General features: G+C 36.4%; 1 protein-coding gene across 3 annotated transcripts in view; it reads right to left on the minus strand.

Annotated features, from left to right (window-relative positions):
* Nucleotides 1-18,408, minus strand: part of SYTL5 (synaptotagmin like 5) — a 135,307-nt gene that overhangs the window by 41,685 nt on the left and 75,214 nt on the right. For 2 of the 3 annotated variants that reach the window (XM_033106282.1, XM_033106106.1), the window contains exons 7-9: nucleotides 12,869-13,010; nucleotides 7,329-7,458; nucleotides 5,611-5,717 (exon numbers count right to left, since the gene is read on the minus strand). In XM_033106282.1, the coding sequence (XP_032962173.1) occupies nucleotides 5,611-5,717; nucleotides 7,329-7,458; nucleotides 12,869-13,010 (379 nt within the window). Of the gene's footprint in view, nucleotides 1-5,610; nucleotides 5,718-7,328; nucleotides 7,462-12,868; nucleotides 13,011-18,408 lie in introns of all 3 variants that reach the window. The other variant, XM_033106198.1, reaches the window with a different exon arrangement.

Consider the following 18,408-nt stretch of genomic DNA (forward strand, 5'->3'; position numbering starts at 1 on the left):
GAGATTTCTAGAGTAATCAAACTCACAGACAGAAAGCAGAATGGTGGTTGCCAGGGAACTGAAGGAGGGGGAATAATGGTTAGCATTTAATAGGTATAGAATTTAAGTTGGGGAAAATAAAAAATTTGTGGAGATGAATGGTGGTGATGGGAGTACAACAATATAAGTACATTTTATGCCACAAAACTGTAGATTCAAAAATAGGTAAAGGGCATATTTTATGCTATACATATTCTACCACAATAAAAATACTTTATGGAAAACTTAGGATAATAATTTATTTGAAAGTTTCATAGGGTTTTCCAATAAAGTAGTCTGGGTCTGTTTTTGTCTTTATGAGATTGTAAACTGCTATTTCAGTTTTATTATTCAGATCCAGAAATATCAGGTTTTTAAATTTTTCTTGAGTCACTTTTGAAAAATTATTATTTTTATAGAAATTTATTCATTTCATCTAAGTTTTCAAAATTTTTGCACATAATTGTTGATATTATCTTTAAATCTGTTTTATCTGTAGTTATGCTCCCTTTTTCATTCACATTATTTATTTTCTCCCTCTCTTTTTGTCTTTTCCACTCCTTTGAGAGACTACTTTATTAGTTTTTTCAAAGAACCGTTTGTTTTTATTCTCCATTTTATGTTTTGTAGTTAATTGATTTCTGTTCTTAATTATATCTCTATTTTGATATTCTTTGAGTTTAATGTGTTATTATCCTAACTACAAAGTTTATTCATAGTGAACAATTTTCACCCCTTCTTGCCTTATGTAAATATTTAAGGGTATAAAATTTTCCCACAAGTGATACTTCTGCTGCATCCTTTACTTTTTTTCGTAGTATTTTTATTTTTGTGTAGTTCTGATTGTTTTCTATGTTCATTATGATATCTTTGTTAACCCACTAATTCCTTAGCTGCCTGTTTTTACTTTGTACATTTGTGTGATTTGAAATATATGTTTTTCTTTTACGTATGTATGTATGTATGTATGTATATATTGTTATTAGTTTCGGTATACAAACAACATAGTGATCAGACATTAACATACCTCAAAAGTGATGACCCCAACAAGTCTAGTATCCATCTGACACCGTACATAGTTATTACAATACCATTGCCTATATTCCCTATACTGTACTTTACATTCCATGACTATATTTTTAAAATTATAGACATTCAATATTATTTTATATTAGTTTCAGGTGTACAGTGTAATGATTAGGCATTTATATAATTTATGAAGGGATATCCCCGGTAAGTCTAGTACCCATCTGATGCTATACATATTTCTTACAATATTATTGACTATATTCCCCATACTGTATTTTATATACCTGTGACTGTTTTATAACTACCAATTTGTACTTCCTAATCCCTTCACCTTTCTTACCCATCCCCCCAACCCTCCTCCCTATCTAGCAACCACCATTTTGTTCTCTGTATCTATGAGTCTATTTCTGTTTGCTTATTCTGTTCTTTAGATTCCACATATAAGTGAGATCATATGGTATTTGTCTTTCTCAGTCTGACTTATTTCACTTAGCATAATAACCTCTAGGTCTACCCATGTTGTTGCAAATGGTAAGATTTCATTCTTTTTTATGGCAGAGTAATATTCCGTTGTATATATGTACTACAATTTCTTTATCCAATTGTCTATTGATGGGCATTTTGGTTGTTTCTATATCTTGGCAGCACTATTCACAATCTCCTAGGTTTCTTTTAGAAATTTTATAGTTTTAGTTTTTACATTTAGGTATGAAATCCATTTTGAGTTAGTTTTTGTGCATGGTGTATGGTGGAATCAAAGTTCTTCTCCCCTCCCTACCCCACCACATACACTTTTTGGCTTATGGATATCCAATTGTCCCAGTATGATCTGTTGAAAAGATATCCTTTCCCCATTGAATTGCCCCAAAGCAATAGAACATAAGTGTAAGGGTTGTTTCTGGACTGTTCTATTCCTTTGAATGCTTATGTTTATACCAATATTACACTGTACTTAATACTATAGCTGTATAGTAAGTTTCAAAATCTAACAGATTACATCTTCCAACTTTGTTCTTTAAAATTGATTTTGTTACTCTGGATCCTTTTCATTTCCACATAAATTTTAGAATTACCATGTCCATTTCTACAAAATAGCCTGCTTAGATTTTAATAGGGTTTGTGTTTATAGATTTGGAGAGAATATATCTTAAAATTTTTGAATCTTCTAATCAATAAACACAGAATGTCTCTCCATAAATTTAGATCTTTAATTTAGCTCAGCAATATTTTTCTAAATTCCAATATACATGACTGTCATATTATTTGATGAATTAATTCCTAAGTATTTTTCATGCTATTGTTAATGGAATTATAGTCTTCATTTCATTTTCAGATTCATTGCTAATATATAGAAATACAATTGTATTTTATATTTGATCTTATATCCTTCAACCTTGCTGAACTTGTTTATTAGTTCTAGTAATATGTTTGTAGATTCTTTAGATTCTTCTACATACAGAACCATGTCATCTGCAAGTAAAGAAGTTAACACTTCTTTTTTCCCAATGAGATGCCTTCCTTTCCCTTTTTATCTGTTTCTTTTTTTTGCCTCCTTCCCTTCCTTCCTTTTCCTTCTTGTTTCCTACTGTATTGGCTAGACAATCCTGTATAATGTTGAATAGAAGCAGTGAAAGTGAAAATCTTCATCTTGTTCCTGCACTTAGGGAGAAAGCATTTGGTCCCTTCTGGCTTTAAGTATGGCAACTAGCCGGAGGAATTTTGAAGATGCCCTTTATTTGACTGAGGAAGTTTCCTCTATTCCCAGTTTGTTGAGAGTTTTATTATGAATGGCTGTTGGATTTTGTCTAATGCTTTTTCTGCATCTACTGAGATGATGTGGTTATTATTTTACTCTACTGATATGATGTATTACATTAATTTATTTTTGAATGCTAAATCAACTTTGTATCCATAGGATGAATCCCACTTCGTTATGGTGTATAATCCTTTTTTGTTACTGGACGTGGTTTTCAAATATTTTATTAAGGGTTTTTCCATGTATACTCATGATGGGTATTAGTCTCTAGTTTTTTTTTTCTTGCAGTGTCTTTGTCTAGCTATGGTTGTGTAATATTGGCTTCATAAAATGAGTGGGGAAGTATTTCCTTTGTGAAGAATTAATAATATTTCTTTTTCAAATATTTCAAGGACTTCATCAGTGAAGCCATCTATATCTAAGCTTTTCTTTGGGAAAGATTTTTAATTACTAATTCAGTACTTTTAACTTATTCTAGATCTACAGAGAATTTCTATTTTTTGAATCAATTTTAGTAATTTGTGTCTTCCTCAGAATTTGTCCATTTCATATAAGTTGCCAATCCAGTTGCCGTACAGTTGTTCATGGTATTACCTTATAATCATTTAAATTTGTTATGTTGGTAGTGATGCCCCCTCTTTCATTCCTAATTTTGGTAATTTGTGTCCTCTCACTTTTTTTCTTGCTACTGTAGCTTAGTGGTTTTCATCTGGGGGTGGTTTTCCCCCCAAGGGGACATTTGGTATTATCTGGAGATATTTTTGGTTGTCACAACTCAGGGAGTACTACTGGATAAAAACCAGGGATCTTTTTAAACATCCTACAGTACACAGAGCAGTCCCCCATAACACTGAATTATCTAGCCATAAACGTCAGTAATGCTGAGCCTAAGAAATCATGGCTTGCTAAAGGTTTGTCCATTTTGTTGATCTCAAAAAACCAACATTTTCCTTTATATATTATAGTAACTCTGGATTCTGATTATTTTTACCACTGAAGGCTACTTGTTCCTTGTTTTATCTGTTTTTTTGTTTTGTTTTGTTTGTTTGTTTATTTAGTAACTTGGCTGGACCAACCTGTTTCCTGCCCTGTTTGTGGCTGCTCATGTCTCTGGTCATCTTTTTTTAATTCTCGTTTTTATTTTTAGGCTTAACTTCCTATAGATCATCCCTATATGTGCATGGTTTAGCGATCAGTTAGTAATTGTTTAGAGGTTGTTCAAACACCTCAAGCCAGTGAGCCCTTAACCGTTCTCTTTCATTTGTGAAATCTGTGTTGTTTTTAGAGTGCATTCAAAAATCAGGCAGTTTTCCAAGTCTCCTCTAGCTCTTACTTCCTACTGGGCCTTCTCATGTCTTATTTGTACACGTGCTCCAGCTCATAGTCAGCCAGAGATAACTCAATAGCTTGGTCTCACTCCAGTCTTCACTTTCTCCACCGCTCTCCACAAGAATGTCTGGATAGCTTGTCAAGCCCCTGTATGGCTGTCTCATTGATCAGCTTTCCCAATAAATTTCTGGTTAGTTTGTGAGTCTATTGCTTGCCAAACCAGGATCATAAACTAAGATTAGCTGAGCTGCTGGTCTTCCCAAATTCCCTTGCTGATTCCAAGCTTTTCTTACTAAATCACATAAGATTTTTTTTTGTTATTCAAGCATATTAGGAAACATATACCGTTTTATATCTTATTGAACATTTACAAAGATCATTTGATTTTCTTCTCAGATTGAAATTGTCAGAATCTTCAGAACAATGTTGATTAATATACTAATAGTGGGAATGTTTTGTTCTTGATTTTAATGGAAATGGCTTTATCATTTCAACATTTAAAAGGATATACACTACTAACAATTGTCACCACAATAAACTTTAATTTAAAAAAAATAGAAGGATATACACTATGGGGTTTTTGGACATTTAGTATTTTTAAAATAATATTTTAATAGTTTCTATTAGTTTTAAATTAGTATTTTTTAAACTGCTTTTAAAATCAAGTTTGACTGTTAAGGTTATAATAGCTTCAAACTAGGAATCTGAAGATTTTCAAAGTTTTCTAAGATCAGGAATAGGTTTCGTAGCATTGGAATTACCTGTTCTTTAAAGGATGAACAAAAGTCATCCTTGAAACCATTTCATTTTATTGCCTGACCCCTGCCCCCACTTTGCGGTGGATTTTAAAATACTTTCCCAGTTATTTTATACTATAGTAAGTAACACTGAGTTTTAGAACTCTGAGTTTCCTGGCTTGCTTTGGAAATATATTAATATCATTTAACATTTGTTTTATATCTTTCTTCCAAAGAATTCAAATGGCATTATAGCAATTATAGAAATCAAAATATCAGAATATTAGAACTGGAAGGAACCTTAAAACTCATTTTATAAATGAGTTCCCATAAATATTAATTTTCACATAATTTAGTCTCAATTAAGAAGGTAGTTTATTGGGCATACTTGAGATGTAGAAAGGTTCATATAAAATATATTGTCAGATAAGTCTAGTAATATTTGGTTTAGGAAATGCTGAGGTCCTTCATTTTCCAGGTTTAGATGAAGTGATGTGCTTTTAGCCAGGAATTGAAATTCTCAACAGGCGTTTTGTTAGGGATAATCCTCACTCATTAACATGATTACCTTTGACCTTTTCTAAATCATTTCTTAGTTGTTGGTTGTGAAGACTCATAGGAAGAGATTATCATCCATTCTCACGCTAGTCTCAACTCATCCTCACCTAAAAGTGGACAGGTTTGGAACAAGATCATGCCCTTTCCTCATGATCATTAGACTCTCTTCCACATCCAACTTACCAAGTCTTTGTCTAAAACCCCAGGGACAGACTTGCTTCTTAGGTTTACAGTATCCTCAAAGTCTTCTGTGAATGATCCACTCAAATCTAACTCAGATTGACTCCGGTCTGAAGGAAGGAAGAGAAAAGGAAAGATACGAATCAGCTTATTTTGTTCGGTTGCATTTTTCATTGCAAATGTTTCACCTCTATTCCAGTTCTTTCTAGGCATGGGGCATAGATACTGTCATGAAAACAACGGTCAAAGTCAGTAACTTAATGCTGTTTATGCTAACACACTTCCATTTTTTAATAGTATTTTGAAATTTCCTTGGACTGAATTACCAACATTGATGTGTCATTTCTTCTTTGATCATAAAAGATTAAATGCTCTACTATAAAATGTTAATTTTTAAGCTGTTTAAGGCTTCTGTTTTGCTCATAGATATTGAAAAACTCTCACAGAATAAGCTCTTAAGCTTAGAAAAAAATATAACAATAACTACTCTTGATTTCAAAATTTAGAGAATTCACACACCAGTGAGTGGCTAGAGGTAAATTAGGAGGAAATCTATTTCTTGAGGCACCAGAACATTCTTTCATCAGAAGAACATCTTGCTTTTGAAAATATAAGAACAATGCACTCCTCAGGATTGCTGTGGACAGCTTCCCAAGACACAGTTTATTTCCACTGAACAGTTCTATGTCAAAGCCCTGCTGAGATAAATACAGTTGCTTATAAATGGAAAGATTTAAGACAGCAATCAAGTACGTAAGTTTGAAACTGTAAATGAAATGATGCAGAAGTGCTTAGCATAGTGCCTGATACAGAGTACTCAATAAACAGGAGATGTGCAGCAGAATATTAGGAACTCTAGCAGTAGAAACTCTACGAGGTTGGCTTCTAGGCTCGTTTAAAATTTTGCATTTCACAGGTGAACCGATTTTCTAGTCCTGAACAAAATGCAGTGATAACCACACACAGTTAGAAAACCCTTTGGGAGCTACCTGGCTAGGAGAGACTCCCCAGCTCAGCACACAGAATCCAGTGTTACGCTTTATGCAAATATCATCATTAGGTAACAAGTAACTTTTTTCATGTTGAGGATTTTGTCATGATTTTCATTCTACACACGGGATATAAACTCCATCATTATGACAGATAGGTCTACAGAGTGTCCTTATTCATAGGTAATAAAATTGTAACATACATAATACCTGCTTCAGAGGACTGTTGTGGTGATGAAGTGAAATGATATATTTGAATGTACCACACAAAAGAAAGGGGTTATTATGAATACCCTAATGCTACTTGCATAATAATTCTTTACTTAAGCCGTGAAATAATTAATCTGTCTAGATATAGGGCATTTCTGACCACCAGATCAATTGAACTACCATTTCTTTGAACTCTGGGCATGTGTCCTTATCTTCCACATCAAATGAGCCAATTATATTTCTTACACTCCTATACTGACATTTGATATAGCTTTGAAACTTGGCAGTGATAGCTGGCAAAAGTATACACTGAATGAATGGATTTTGCATGCATGCAGGAAGCTGAAGACACCACCTGGGACCATCTTTAAGAAGCTCTTATGGAGTGGGCCTACTACCATGCGTCAAAGAACGGACAATTTTTATCTAAGGCATGACACATCCATTTAATGCCACACAAGAGTGTAGTTCCACCTGATTTAGACTTTTGTACAACAGAGTAGTCACATTGTAAATACCCACCTGAGGAGAAGGAAGCCCCAGAAATTGCTATGGAAGGTGTGCCAGAAGTGTTTCTGCGATGACTCTTTGTGAGGTCCTCTGAGGTGCTTTCAAAGGCAGCCAAATCCATGGAATTTTCAAAACCATGTTCCTTCTCACAAAGTAAAAATGAAAAAACAAAACAAAACAAAACATTATACTGACATTGATTTCCTTTAAAATCCTTCCATAGTAATATACTTCAGTATAACCATGTTTATGTGTACACTCTTTAGGAGGAGCTAGTTGATATTTGGAGGTCCCTCATCAAGAGTCCATATTCTCTAAAACTTACTATCAATAATTACTCTCTAAAGTCTGTACCAAGAGGTTTGTTAATTAGCACAAAAGGCATCTGAAATAATTTTTCATTCACAAAATTAGTGAGTGTTCCAATACATGGTTAGCAAGAAAGATGATATAGGTACCTCTAATCTTACATGAACTATATGTATAAGAACCTGGCAAGCTTAATATCCTTAGAGTAGTACTCGGGCTTAGAACTCTGTCTGGTCCTATGTTTGTCCCCACTTTCAACACCCTCTATCCTTAACCATCCTTTACCTCCTCCACCCCCATTTAAAAGAAGATCACGCCACCTTTTCCATTTAGCAGGCTGGGTGATCAGAACATGGCTGGTTACATTGTTATTTGAATGAATCTTTCAAGCAAGGTGCTTATGAAAGTTCATAAAAGGATAAAGAATGGGGACTTCCCCAGTTTACATGACTAGTGATTTTCTGGGTGCCTGCTTGCTAAAAATTCTTATGCATGTGGCAGAATTCAGTCTGAGACTTGCTTTCAGTGTAACATACAATAAACGACAACTCTGTCCCAACTTTGCCTGGGCCCATAGGGGCTTGACGACTGTATCACTCCAAAATTGCTTGAGCATTAAAAACTAATTTTGCAACTTTTGAGAACTGGGATGAGGTTCAATGTCCATGCAAATGACACCACAGTGTGATAATGATCAAACCTAAAAGAGACTTTCAATTCCCCTTTCTGCAAACAATCAAAAAATGCCTTTCAAAGTCCTACAGGAAGGAATTCCCTCCTGGTTGCCCTGCATTTAGTCCAAAGAGGGAAACTTTGATGAACTCACTCCAGAGATGTGGCTCTCACTGGCTTAGCATGCTAATCAATGCACATCCAATATAAACTGTTTTTGGTCTTTGATTATTTCCTAACACATACTCCTTGTAGCAAGAAGAATATAGCTCCCAACTAACTGCCACAGACTACTAAGGTTTATCAAAAGATTGTTACAGAAGTCAAAGAGATAAATTGTTTTAGGTCAATTTTCAATATCTCTTCAAAATGTTGTTCACACATGGAGTTAGTTCTCCAATGAAGCAAGACCATTTTCCTTAGTGGCAATTATGACAACAGCAAATTTTCCAATTGGCACCCTGGGAGTATCAGTAATGTTGAGCATTAATGGGCTAATTAATATTGCACGGTCATTAACATACAACACATACTCTGGAGATTCAGGATGTGAAACCTAAAATCGACAAGTTACATCACAGCAGAGGACAGGTTAGAGACTTTCATGTTCTAAGAATTTTCCACTTTAAAAACTTATTTCTTGCGTGCTAAAGCAAAAAACATTGAAACAAAGAGATGCGAGAAATGGGAGAAATTGAGAAGTTACTTTGATCATCATCTCACTTTATATGTCTTCCCTTCATGAAAGAGCAAATGTGCTTCTTAAAGTACTGTGCTGTCTTACGTTTATTCAACAGAAAATATTTCCCTTTGTCTCTCTTTTTCCCTTAGAAAGGACTAGCTAGATCAGCTAGAATGCACGAGTAAGAACAGCACCGTCAACTGTCTGTACCGTGTTTCCCTGAAAATAAGACCTAGCCGGACAATCAGCTCTAACATGTCTTTTGGAGTAATTTTAATAACAATTGTCACCCCAATAAATTAAAAAAAAAAAATTAACATATGACCCCATCTTATTTTACTAAAATATAAGACCGGGTCTTATAGAAGATCGAGTCTTATATTAATTTTTGCTCTAAAAGACACATTAGAGCTGATTGTCCGGCTAGGTCTTATTTTCGGAGAAACACGGTAGCTGCTTCTTAACACAGTCACCAGATCCTGTGTAAACAGAAGCCAGATCATGCTATTCCTCTGCTCAAAACCTGCAACTACTCCCATTTTATTGGAAGTAAATGCCAAAGTCCATATAAGTGATCTACAAGGCCCATCTGGCCCTACTACCTCTGTGGACTCATTTCCTAGTACTCCTTCCTTCATGCACTCACAATAGCCACACTGGCTCTCTTGCTCTTCCTTGAATATACCAGGCACGCTCTCACCTCAGGTCTTTACAGCGGCTACTCCTCCAGGGGCATTAAAGATATTTCAGACTGTTGAGCAAGGCCATTAACTATTCAAGATGGAGGCTAGCCATAAGTAATTGGAACAGCTTTCCTGTAATATACTTGCTGAATATCAGTGCTGTCCCCGCCTGCACGGCTAATTATTTCACTGCCTTCAAGTCTTGGCTTGACCAGGGCCTGGCATATAGTAGGCCCTCATTAAATACTAGCTGACTCAAAAAATTGTCATTTGTACATAAAATTTTCTTAAATATAGATGTTAGCTATATATACGCTGTTTCTTGCTTAATCAAAAAATGTTGTCGATGCTTGTTCATTCAAAAGAACAGCTTCCATATTATATACCGGGGATGCCAAAAAAAGTATACACATGATTTGTATTCATCTTCTGTTATCGATATATATTGAGTATTACAATCTTAATACAATTTTTTTCTTTCTTAAACTGTGTATACATTTTTTGGCGATGCTCTGTATTATATACACACATATATAATGCAATTTAAGTCTTCGTTATGTATTGACCCCTTATCTTAACAGATGTATAGAAAACTATAAAAATATTTGAAGATTCTACCTTTCCTGATTTAAATCAGTTTGGAAAAATTTTAGTGCAGTCAACATCTTGAGAAGTAACATGGAGGATGAAAATTAAAGACTTCTATTCAACATAGTTCTGGAAGTTCTTGCCACAGCAATCAGACAAGAAAAAGAAATAAAAGGCATCCAGATTGGTAAGGAGGAAGTAAAGTTATCATTGTATGCAGATGATATGATACTATATATAGAGAACCCTAAAGACTCCACCAAGAAGCTATTAGAGCTGATAGATGAATTTAGTAAAGTGGCAGGATACAAAATTAATATTCAGAAATCAGTTGCATTTGTATATACCAATAATAAAACATCAGAAGGAGAAATTAAAAAAACAATCCCATTTACAATCGCTCCAAAGACTATAAAATACCTGGGAATAAATTTAACCAAAGAGGTAAAAGATCTATACTCAGAAAATTATAAGACACTGATGAAAGGAATGAAGGAAGATATAAATAGATGGAAACACATATCATGTTCATGGATAGGAAGAATTAATATAGTTAAAATGTCCATAGTGCCTAAGGCAATATACATATTCAATGCAATTCCTATCAAACTGCCAACGTCGTTTTTCACAGAAATAGAACATATAATCCTAAAATTTATATGGGACCATAAAAGACCCCGAATAGCAAAGGCAATCTTGAGAAATAAGAACAAAGTGGGAGGTATAACAATACCTGACTTCAAATTATACTACAAGGCTACAGTAATCAAAACAGCATGGTACTGGCATAAAAACAGACACATAGATCAATGGAACAGAATAGAGAGTCCAGAAATAAATCCACGCCTATATGGCCATTTAATCTACGACAATGGAAGCAAGAATGTACGATGGAGTAATGACAGTCTATTCAATAAATGGTGCTGGGAAACCTGGACAGACACATGCAAAAAAATGAAGTTGGACCACCTCCTTACACCATATACAAAAATAAATTCAAAATGGCTTAAAGACTTAAATGTAAGGTCTGAAACCATAAAATACCTAGAAGAAAATATAGGAAGAAACTTCTCAGACATTACCCGGAGTAAGATTTTTACTGATATACACCCTCGCGCGAGGGAACTAAGAGAAAGAATAAACATGTGGGATTATATCAAACTAAAAAGTTTTTTCACAGCAAAGGAAACCATCAATAAAACAAGAAGGGATCCTACTGAATGGGAAAAGATATTTGCCAGTGATATATCTGATAAGGGATTAATATCACAAATCTATGGAAAACTTACTCAACCCAACTCCAAAAAAACAAACGATCCAATTAAAAAATGGGCAGAGGACTTGAAGAGACATTTTTCTGAAAAGGACATACAGATGGCAAACAGACATATGAAGAAATGCTCAACCTCGCTAACCATCAGAGAAATGCAAATAAAAACCACAATGAGATACCACCTCACCCCAGTCAGAATGGCTATCATCAATAAATCAACAAACAACAAGTGCTGGCGCGGATGTGGAGAAAAGGGAACGCTTGTGCACTGTTGGTGGGATTGCAGACTGGTGCAGCCGCTATGGAAAACAGTATGGAAGTATCTCAAAATTCTGAAAATGGAACTACCTTATGATCCAGTAATTCCACTCCTAGGTATCTATCCGGAGAAATCCAGAACTTCAATTCAAAAATCTCTATGCACTCCTATGTTTATTGCAGCACTATACACAATAGCTAAGACATGGAAACAACCAAAATGCCCATCGGTAGATGACTGGATTAAGAAACTGTGGTACATTTATACAATGGAGTATTATGCAGCCATAAGGAAGAAAGAAATCTTACCATTTGCAACAACATGGATGGATCTAGAGAACATTATGTTAAGTGAAATAAGTCAGACAGAGAAAGATAAGTTCCATATGATCTCACTTATTTGCGGATTCTAAAGAAAAGAATAAGTGAATGAACTAATCAGAAACTGTTTGGGAGACAATGAGGAAAAACTGAGGGTTGCTAGATGGGCGGGGGGAGTGGGGGGTGGGGGGGAGGGTGAGGGGATTGGAGGGCAGTCGGTGACCACAGGATGGCCACGGGGTTTGAAAATTAATCTGGGGAACGTAATTTGGTGGTTACCAGAGCGTAAGGGGGTTGGGGGGTGGGGGATGAGGGTGAGGGGGATCAAATGTACGGTGATGGAAGGGGAGCTGACTCTGGGTGGTGAACACACAGTGTGATTTATGGATGATGTGATACAGAATTGCACAACTGAAATCTATGTAATTCTACTAACAATTGTCACCCCAATAAATTAAAAAATAAATAATAAAGAAAAAAAAAATTAAAGACTTCTAAAAATTACTTATATTTATTTTATACCATATAGCCATTTAAATCCCCATCATACAAATGCCACCTTTAACCTGCTCCTTCCTTTTCCTTCTCACTTTAGGTTTCCTGCCAGGAGCCAAGGACACAATAGGTTTGGTCCTGATAAGAGCTTTCTACCGTTAGGCAGTGTAAACAACATGCGCAGAGACACAGAGAGTTGAAACCCAGTCATGGCATTGGTGCTGAGGTCGAGTCCCAGAAGCTGGGTGTCTCTTCACATCTGTGTACTTACTCTGCTGCTGAATGAGGTCATGCTACGTGTGCTTGGGGCGGGTGACCTCTGAGTGACTGGGGTCATATTGTTGCTCTGGCTGCTCTTCGGAGTCCCAGGACCAGCTTCCTGGTCATTAAGATCTGATGAACCAGTGCTTCCCCTAAATGTGAAAGAATATTCTGAATTAACATGGAAGCAGAGCAGCAACCAAAGACGCAATCAGGGAAAAGCTTAAAAGAAAATGATAAAGACATGTGAGCCACATGTCTTTAAGTACACCAGAGCCACACTGGAACTGGTCATCAACTATCACGTCCCTCTCCTCCTCAAAGACCATCCAGGGCTCACAAGGTTCAACCCCATTTGTCTGACTCCAGGGTCTTTGTCATTGAGTTTCACTACCTTTCCAACTATATTTCCCACAGCTTGCTATCACTGTCTCAGCCAAGTCCAGATCCCCTTCTATCCTTTCAATTTACCATGCTCGTGGTCATGCTTCCACCTTTAAGGCTTTTACTTATGTTTTCCCCACCTAATATGCCCTATTTGCCACTCTCAGTTCGTGCAAATTATCCCCATCCTTCATGGCTCAGGTGGAGTCCAGCCTCACCCATTAGACCTTTCCTGTCAATCACAGGCCTTGTCAACTTCTGCTCTACTCAATTCCTATTGACTTATGGTCTTTGCCAAACTATGTAGCACTTGAGTACACAATGTCTCGTGTGACTCCCTAACTAATCCACATATGTGGGCCTGGGTGCCTCTTTCACAGTTGTGAGCTCCTTGGGGACAGAGTTCACTCTGTATTTACCATAATATCTCCAGCACCTTCGTAATGTCTTGGCATAAAGAAGGCATTCAGAACATATTTAATCAAACATTGAAAATTATATTTTATTTTTGCGTTGTTTTAGAGACTGACTCATGGTGCACATTTATTTATGTGGTATAAATAATGCCACTTGGTAAATGGGATTGACTCACTTTCATGTTTGCTAAAACTGATTCAATTCCGTTCAATAATGATTAAGGAAGAAACAGTTCCTGCCCTTGAGGAGACCACAAATTTTCTCATTAAATGGAGCTTCATAAGTAAATATAAGCTTTGACAATTTAGCCTTGAATAGAAATTGTTTGTTCTTATTTTATCCTTTACCCTCAGTGAGCACAGAATATGGCTAAATGGTAAAATATAAGCCCTTACGAATTTCACTCTTTTAGTTACTATTTTAATAAATTATAAGTGCACCTATAATAATAAACATCTTATTGCTAAAGCAAAGTGGTGATAGTGATTAGGGCTTACAGTTGAGCCAATCAGAGGAAAGACTTAAAAGAATAAAGGATATTTTTTTAAAAAGAACGTCTGATTATGCATGTGTCATTACCAGAAGATAAATCTGGCAGAAGAACTGGCAGTAGCCATTGGAGCTGTCACTTACAGTTCATAAGTGTTTTCAAGGCTATGCATCAGAGAAGCCACCAAAATCAAATATGCCAACTGAAACTACCAGCTGCCTCCACCTCAATAATTATGCAAAGAGCAGCTGCGTTTACTGAGTATTTTCTGGATGTTAGACACTTTCCATTCACCAAAAAAAAAAAAAGGTACTAACATCCTATTTTAAAGATGAAGAAAGTGAGTCTTGGAGAGGTTAAACAATTATTCCATACGTGCATGTACGTGTGTACGTACACACACCACCACCACACAGTCACAGAGTTAGTACATGACAAAGTCAGGATAAAAACTGAAAATCGTCTTTCTACCCAAAACCTGTACTCATTCTAGTTTCTCATGCTGCTTACTCATCATTTCACCAAGGTCAAATTGCTACAATCAGGCTGATTCTATGTTGATAGATTGACCTATCACGAAGATAATCAAAGGATCAGAGAGCTGGGGGTTAGTTCCTTGGAATTTGATTAAGAGAACTATGAAAATTCTCTGGTGGCATTCATTTGATACTACATAGAAACAGTCTCTGGCTTCTTTCTAGAGATGGCACTGTGAATAAATTATAGTACTATGGACTTTGCACAGGCTATGATTGTGGCTTTTGATTCTGACAAGAGAATAAAATTTTGTGACTAAGTAGATTAAGTGAATTCTAAGTTCCTTGGTGATTTTCCTGAGTCCTTTTATCTTAGGTGCTACATTTCTACATTCGACAAAAGTTAACCATATTCATGCCTTCCCAAGTGATTCTGCTCATCTCGGAAGTCCCATTCAGAAGGGGCTTAGAGACCTACCCAGTAATGCTGTGTTATGACCATAGGTTCTCTACTCTCAGAACAATATTACCTCAAAAATCTCTCTCCCTAGTGTTTTAAGTAAAATCTCCTTTAAAAAAAGAAAGGCTAGGAGTGAGTCTTGTAGAAATGAGCCAATAATTTATGATCCAGAGTGACTTATGCAGATATGTCTGCTTGTGTCTGTGCTGAAGGTTCTCCCTGACCCAGGCCGTTTTGAAAAAGTCCCCATCATGGATTAGTTTTACTAGAACCAAAAGACCTATGTATGTAGAAGTTCTGGCAGAAGTTGATTAATTGTGGTGATGACATTCAAGAGGCTATCCTGCAATAAGGAAAAAAATTCTTGTGATTGTAGGTCAGCTTCTGGGAACCATTGTTGCCAGAACCATTATCTCAAAAATGACATATGCTTTCACATTTGTTCTGACATTTACTCTGAGCTTCTCAAAATTATTTTCCTCTCAGTTGGCTGTTTCAGGTAATTAGATGAAAAAAATTTAGTCTAATGAGGCAGAATGTTATAAACATTTGGACAGCAACTCTTTTAGATGTTATGTAAAATATGACAAAATATACGCATCTTTGCCACTTAAATAGGAACAGGATAAAAGTTTCATTAAGTCTAAATTAGAGAAGTTTAAAGTTCAATGAAGAAAGCTATTTTTGATTCAGATATCATGTTATTGACATTTAAATTAGAAATATCAGAAATCAGTGCTAACAAAACTTCAAGGTAAAATTTGCTAAAGGGGAAACTGGCAAGAAGGAGATAACAGTTATCTTGTTCTAATAGGGCCCAAAGTGTGGGATGTGACACTGTCTGGGGAGTTTTGATATTCTGGGTTAATTGAAAGACACATTTCCTAGAGTAGGAAAGAGTCTCATTTACTGCAGCTTATGAAATATACTTCAAAAGCCCTTCATTTTGTTATCTCTAATTTCATGCTAGTCCAAAACCTTGATAATAGCTTCTTAGATATATCCATTTCTAGAAAGGATCCAAGGATAGAGGACTGAGATTATAATTTAATGAGTTGTCTTTCTGGTTTACATAACTATCTCCCAGGAGTTGTAGCCTAGAAAGAATTGTCCAGCATCCAACCTTCCCAGAGTGGGCTGACAATGCTGAGCTTGCGCCTGCATGGTTAAATGAGGGCTCCCCTAAGGAAGATTAGCCAAAAGGCAGCATTACCCTGAGAGACATTAACATTCCCTGGGACAAGGAGGCTAGTGCACAGCGTGACACAGAGACTGCGTGTTATTCTTCCTGTGGTTTATGAGCTTTCCTAACTTCTGCTATTTCAGATCTGACATGAAGGTATGTAAGAAAGACAGGCAAGGGAGGTTGTAGTCAGAAAGTGAGGTGAGCCTGTTAAACGGGGAAGAGTTGTTAAAAATGAGAAAGAAAAGGGAAAAAAGTTGAACATAGCTCAACCTTCCTGTCTTTGGTGATCCCAGAATACTACATCTTTCTCAACAGTCTGATGGAAGCTATATGGCCCTCACCTTTGGATGCACATCAAACACATGGGGAGAGCTTTTAAAAATCCCCATGCTCGGGCCACACCCGAGACTAATCATATCAGACTCTCTGGGTGTGGGATCTAGGCATCAACACGGATTAATACCCGCCCCACCCCGAACCTAAGGATTCTAATACACAGTCCAGGTTGAGAAACACTGGGCTAAACTGTGAATTAGTTGACATTCATTGATCTCAGACATCTTGCCACCTGCATCGTTCCCTCTCCTCATACCACTAATTTCTTTATTCAGAACAGTGCTCACATTAAGAGAGCTGCGCTGTTCTCATGGCTCAGACTGTGGTAAATGGAGGGATACTTCCTGTGTTAATGAATGCACATGTTGCACCAGGGGTCGGCAAACCATGGACTGTGGATCGAATTAGGCCCACCACCGGCTTTAGTACAGCCTATTAGCTAAAAGTGGTTCTTACATATTTAAGTGGGTGAAAAAAATCAAAAGAATAATATTTGGGGACATGCCTAAATTACATGAAATTCAAATTTTAGTGTCCACAAATAAAGTTTTATTGTGATGCAGGCATGCCCATTCGGTTTTATGTCTATAGCCACTTTCATGCTCCAACAGCAGAGTTCAGTATTCAAACTCAGGCCACATGGCCTACAAAGCCACATATTTTATCGATTTATACCTTTATTTCAAGTTTGTTGATCCCTGTGTGTGTGTCCATGCACACAGGCACACAAATATGGGTGTCTCCACTTAAAAAACAAACTCTATGGAGAGGTCAACACATCCCAAAGGAATGAATTTCAGGTATTGGGTGCATGTGTTCATTCATTCATACATACATACATACATACATACACACACACACAGATGTATGTGTGTATGTACGTGTGCATGCGTGTGCTATACTTAGGCACAGGTGAACCATCACAGGAGCTCTTGAATGGTGAATTAGGGAAGCAGAGAAATGAGGAAGAAGCAGAAATTCATCGGAAGCTTCTCTAGCTTAATTACACATATTCTCCTTCGTTTTCCTTTATGGAGAGAGGGCAAAGATAATACAATGTGGTGGGTGTTCAATAAAATTTTGTTCAATGAGTCTCAAGGTGAATTACATAATCTTCATAACCTGATTTACTAAAACAAAAGCTGATTTATTTGTTGGTTTAGATTTAGGGTTGCCATAAAGGATCTGTTTCCTTTTAAAAGACTCTAAAAGGGAGGAGACAATCATCACGAGGAAAGGACTCTGACTGGGTATGAAGCAAAAGAAGTTAAGAACAGCTAGAACTCTTCGTCTGATAATATTTTGGACTTTTACCATCACAAGAAAATCCTGATTTCATGTCTTGTTTCTAAATAATGGCTGGAAGCCAGGTGGAGGAGAGAGGCGAGCAGCCATGAAAAAGTAGACTAGAAGTCAGTAGCAAGAAGAAAGCCAAGTGCCTTCCCCTATGGACACCAAAGAAAGCAAGTATTTATCAGAACTTCGCTTTCAGTAATTAAATGGAACAAGCACTTACTCTGTAATTAGTAGTTCAGATTTGCTAAACTCTTGTTCTACCTGGGATGCTAAGACAAAGGTTACCAAGGTAACCAAAGCCATCCACATTCTGGCCCAACTTAGCTGTCCATCTCACCTCTTAATTTTTACACTCTAAAAATCCTGAAGTGTGGGTTCTCCAGCACCGGCAAGAAGACTGCATTATGCCTCTTTTCCCTTGCATTTTCTTCTGCCTCTGTCTGGAATGTTCTTCTTACCTTTCTTCACCTGGCCAAATCCTCCTCATCCCTTAAAATCGTTTAAG

This window comes from Rhinolophus ferrumequinum, chromosome X, assembly GCF_004115265.2.
Source record: "Rhinolophus ferrumequinum isolate MPI-CBG mRhiFer1 chromosome X, mRhiFer1_v1.p, whole genome shotgun sequence".
Classification (NCBI taxonomy): domain Eukaryota; kingdom Metazoa; phylum Chordata; class Mammalia; order Chiroptera; family Rhinolophidae; genus Rhinolophus; species Rhinolophus ferrumequinum.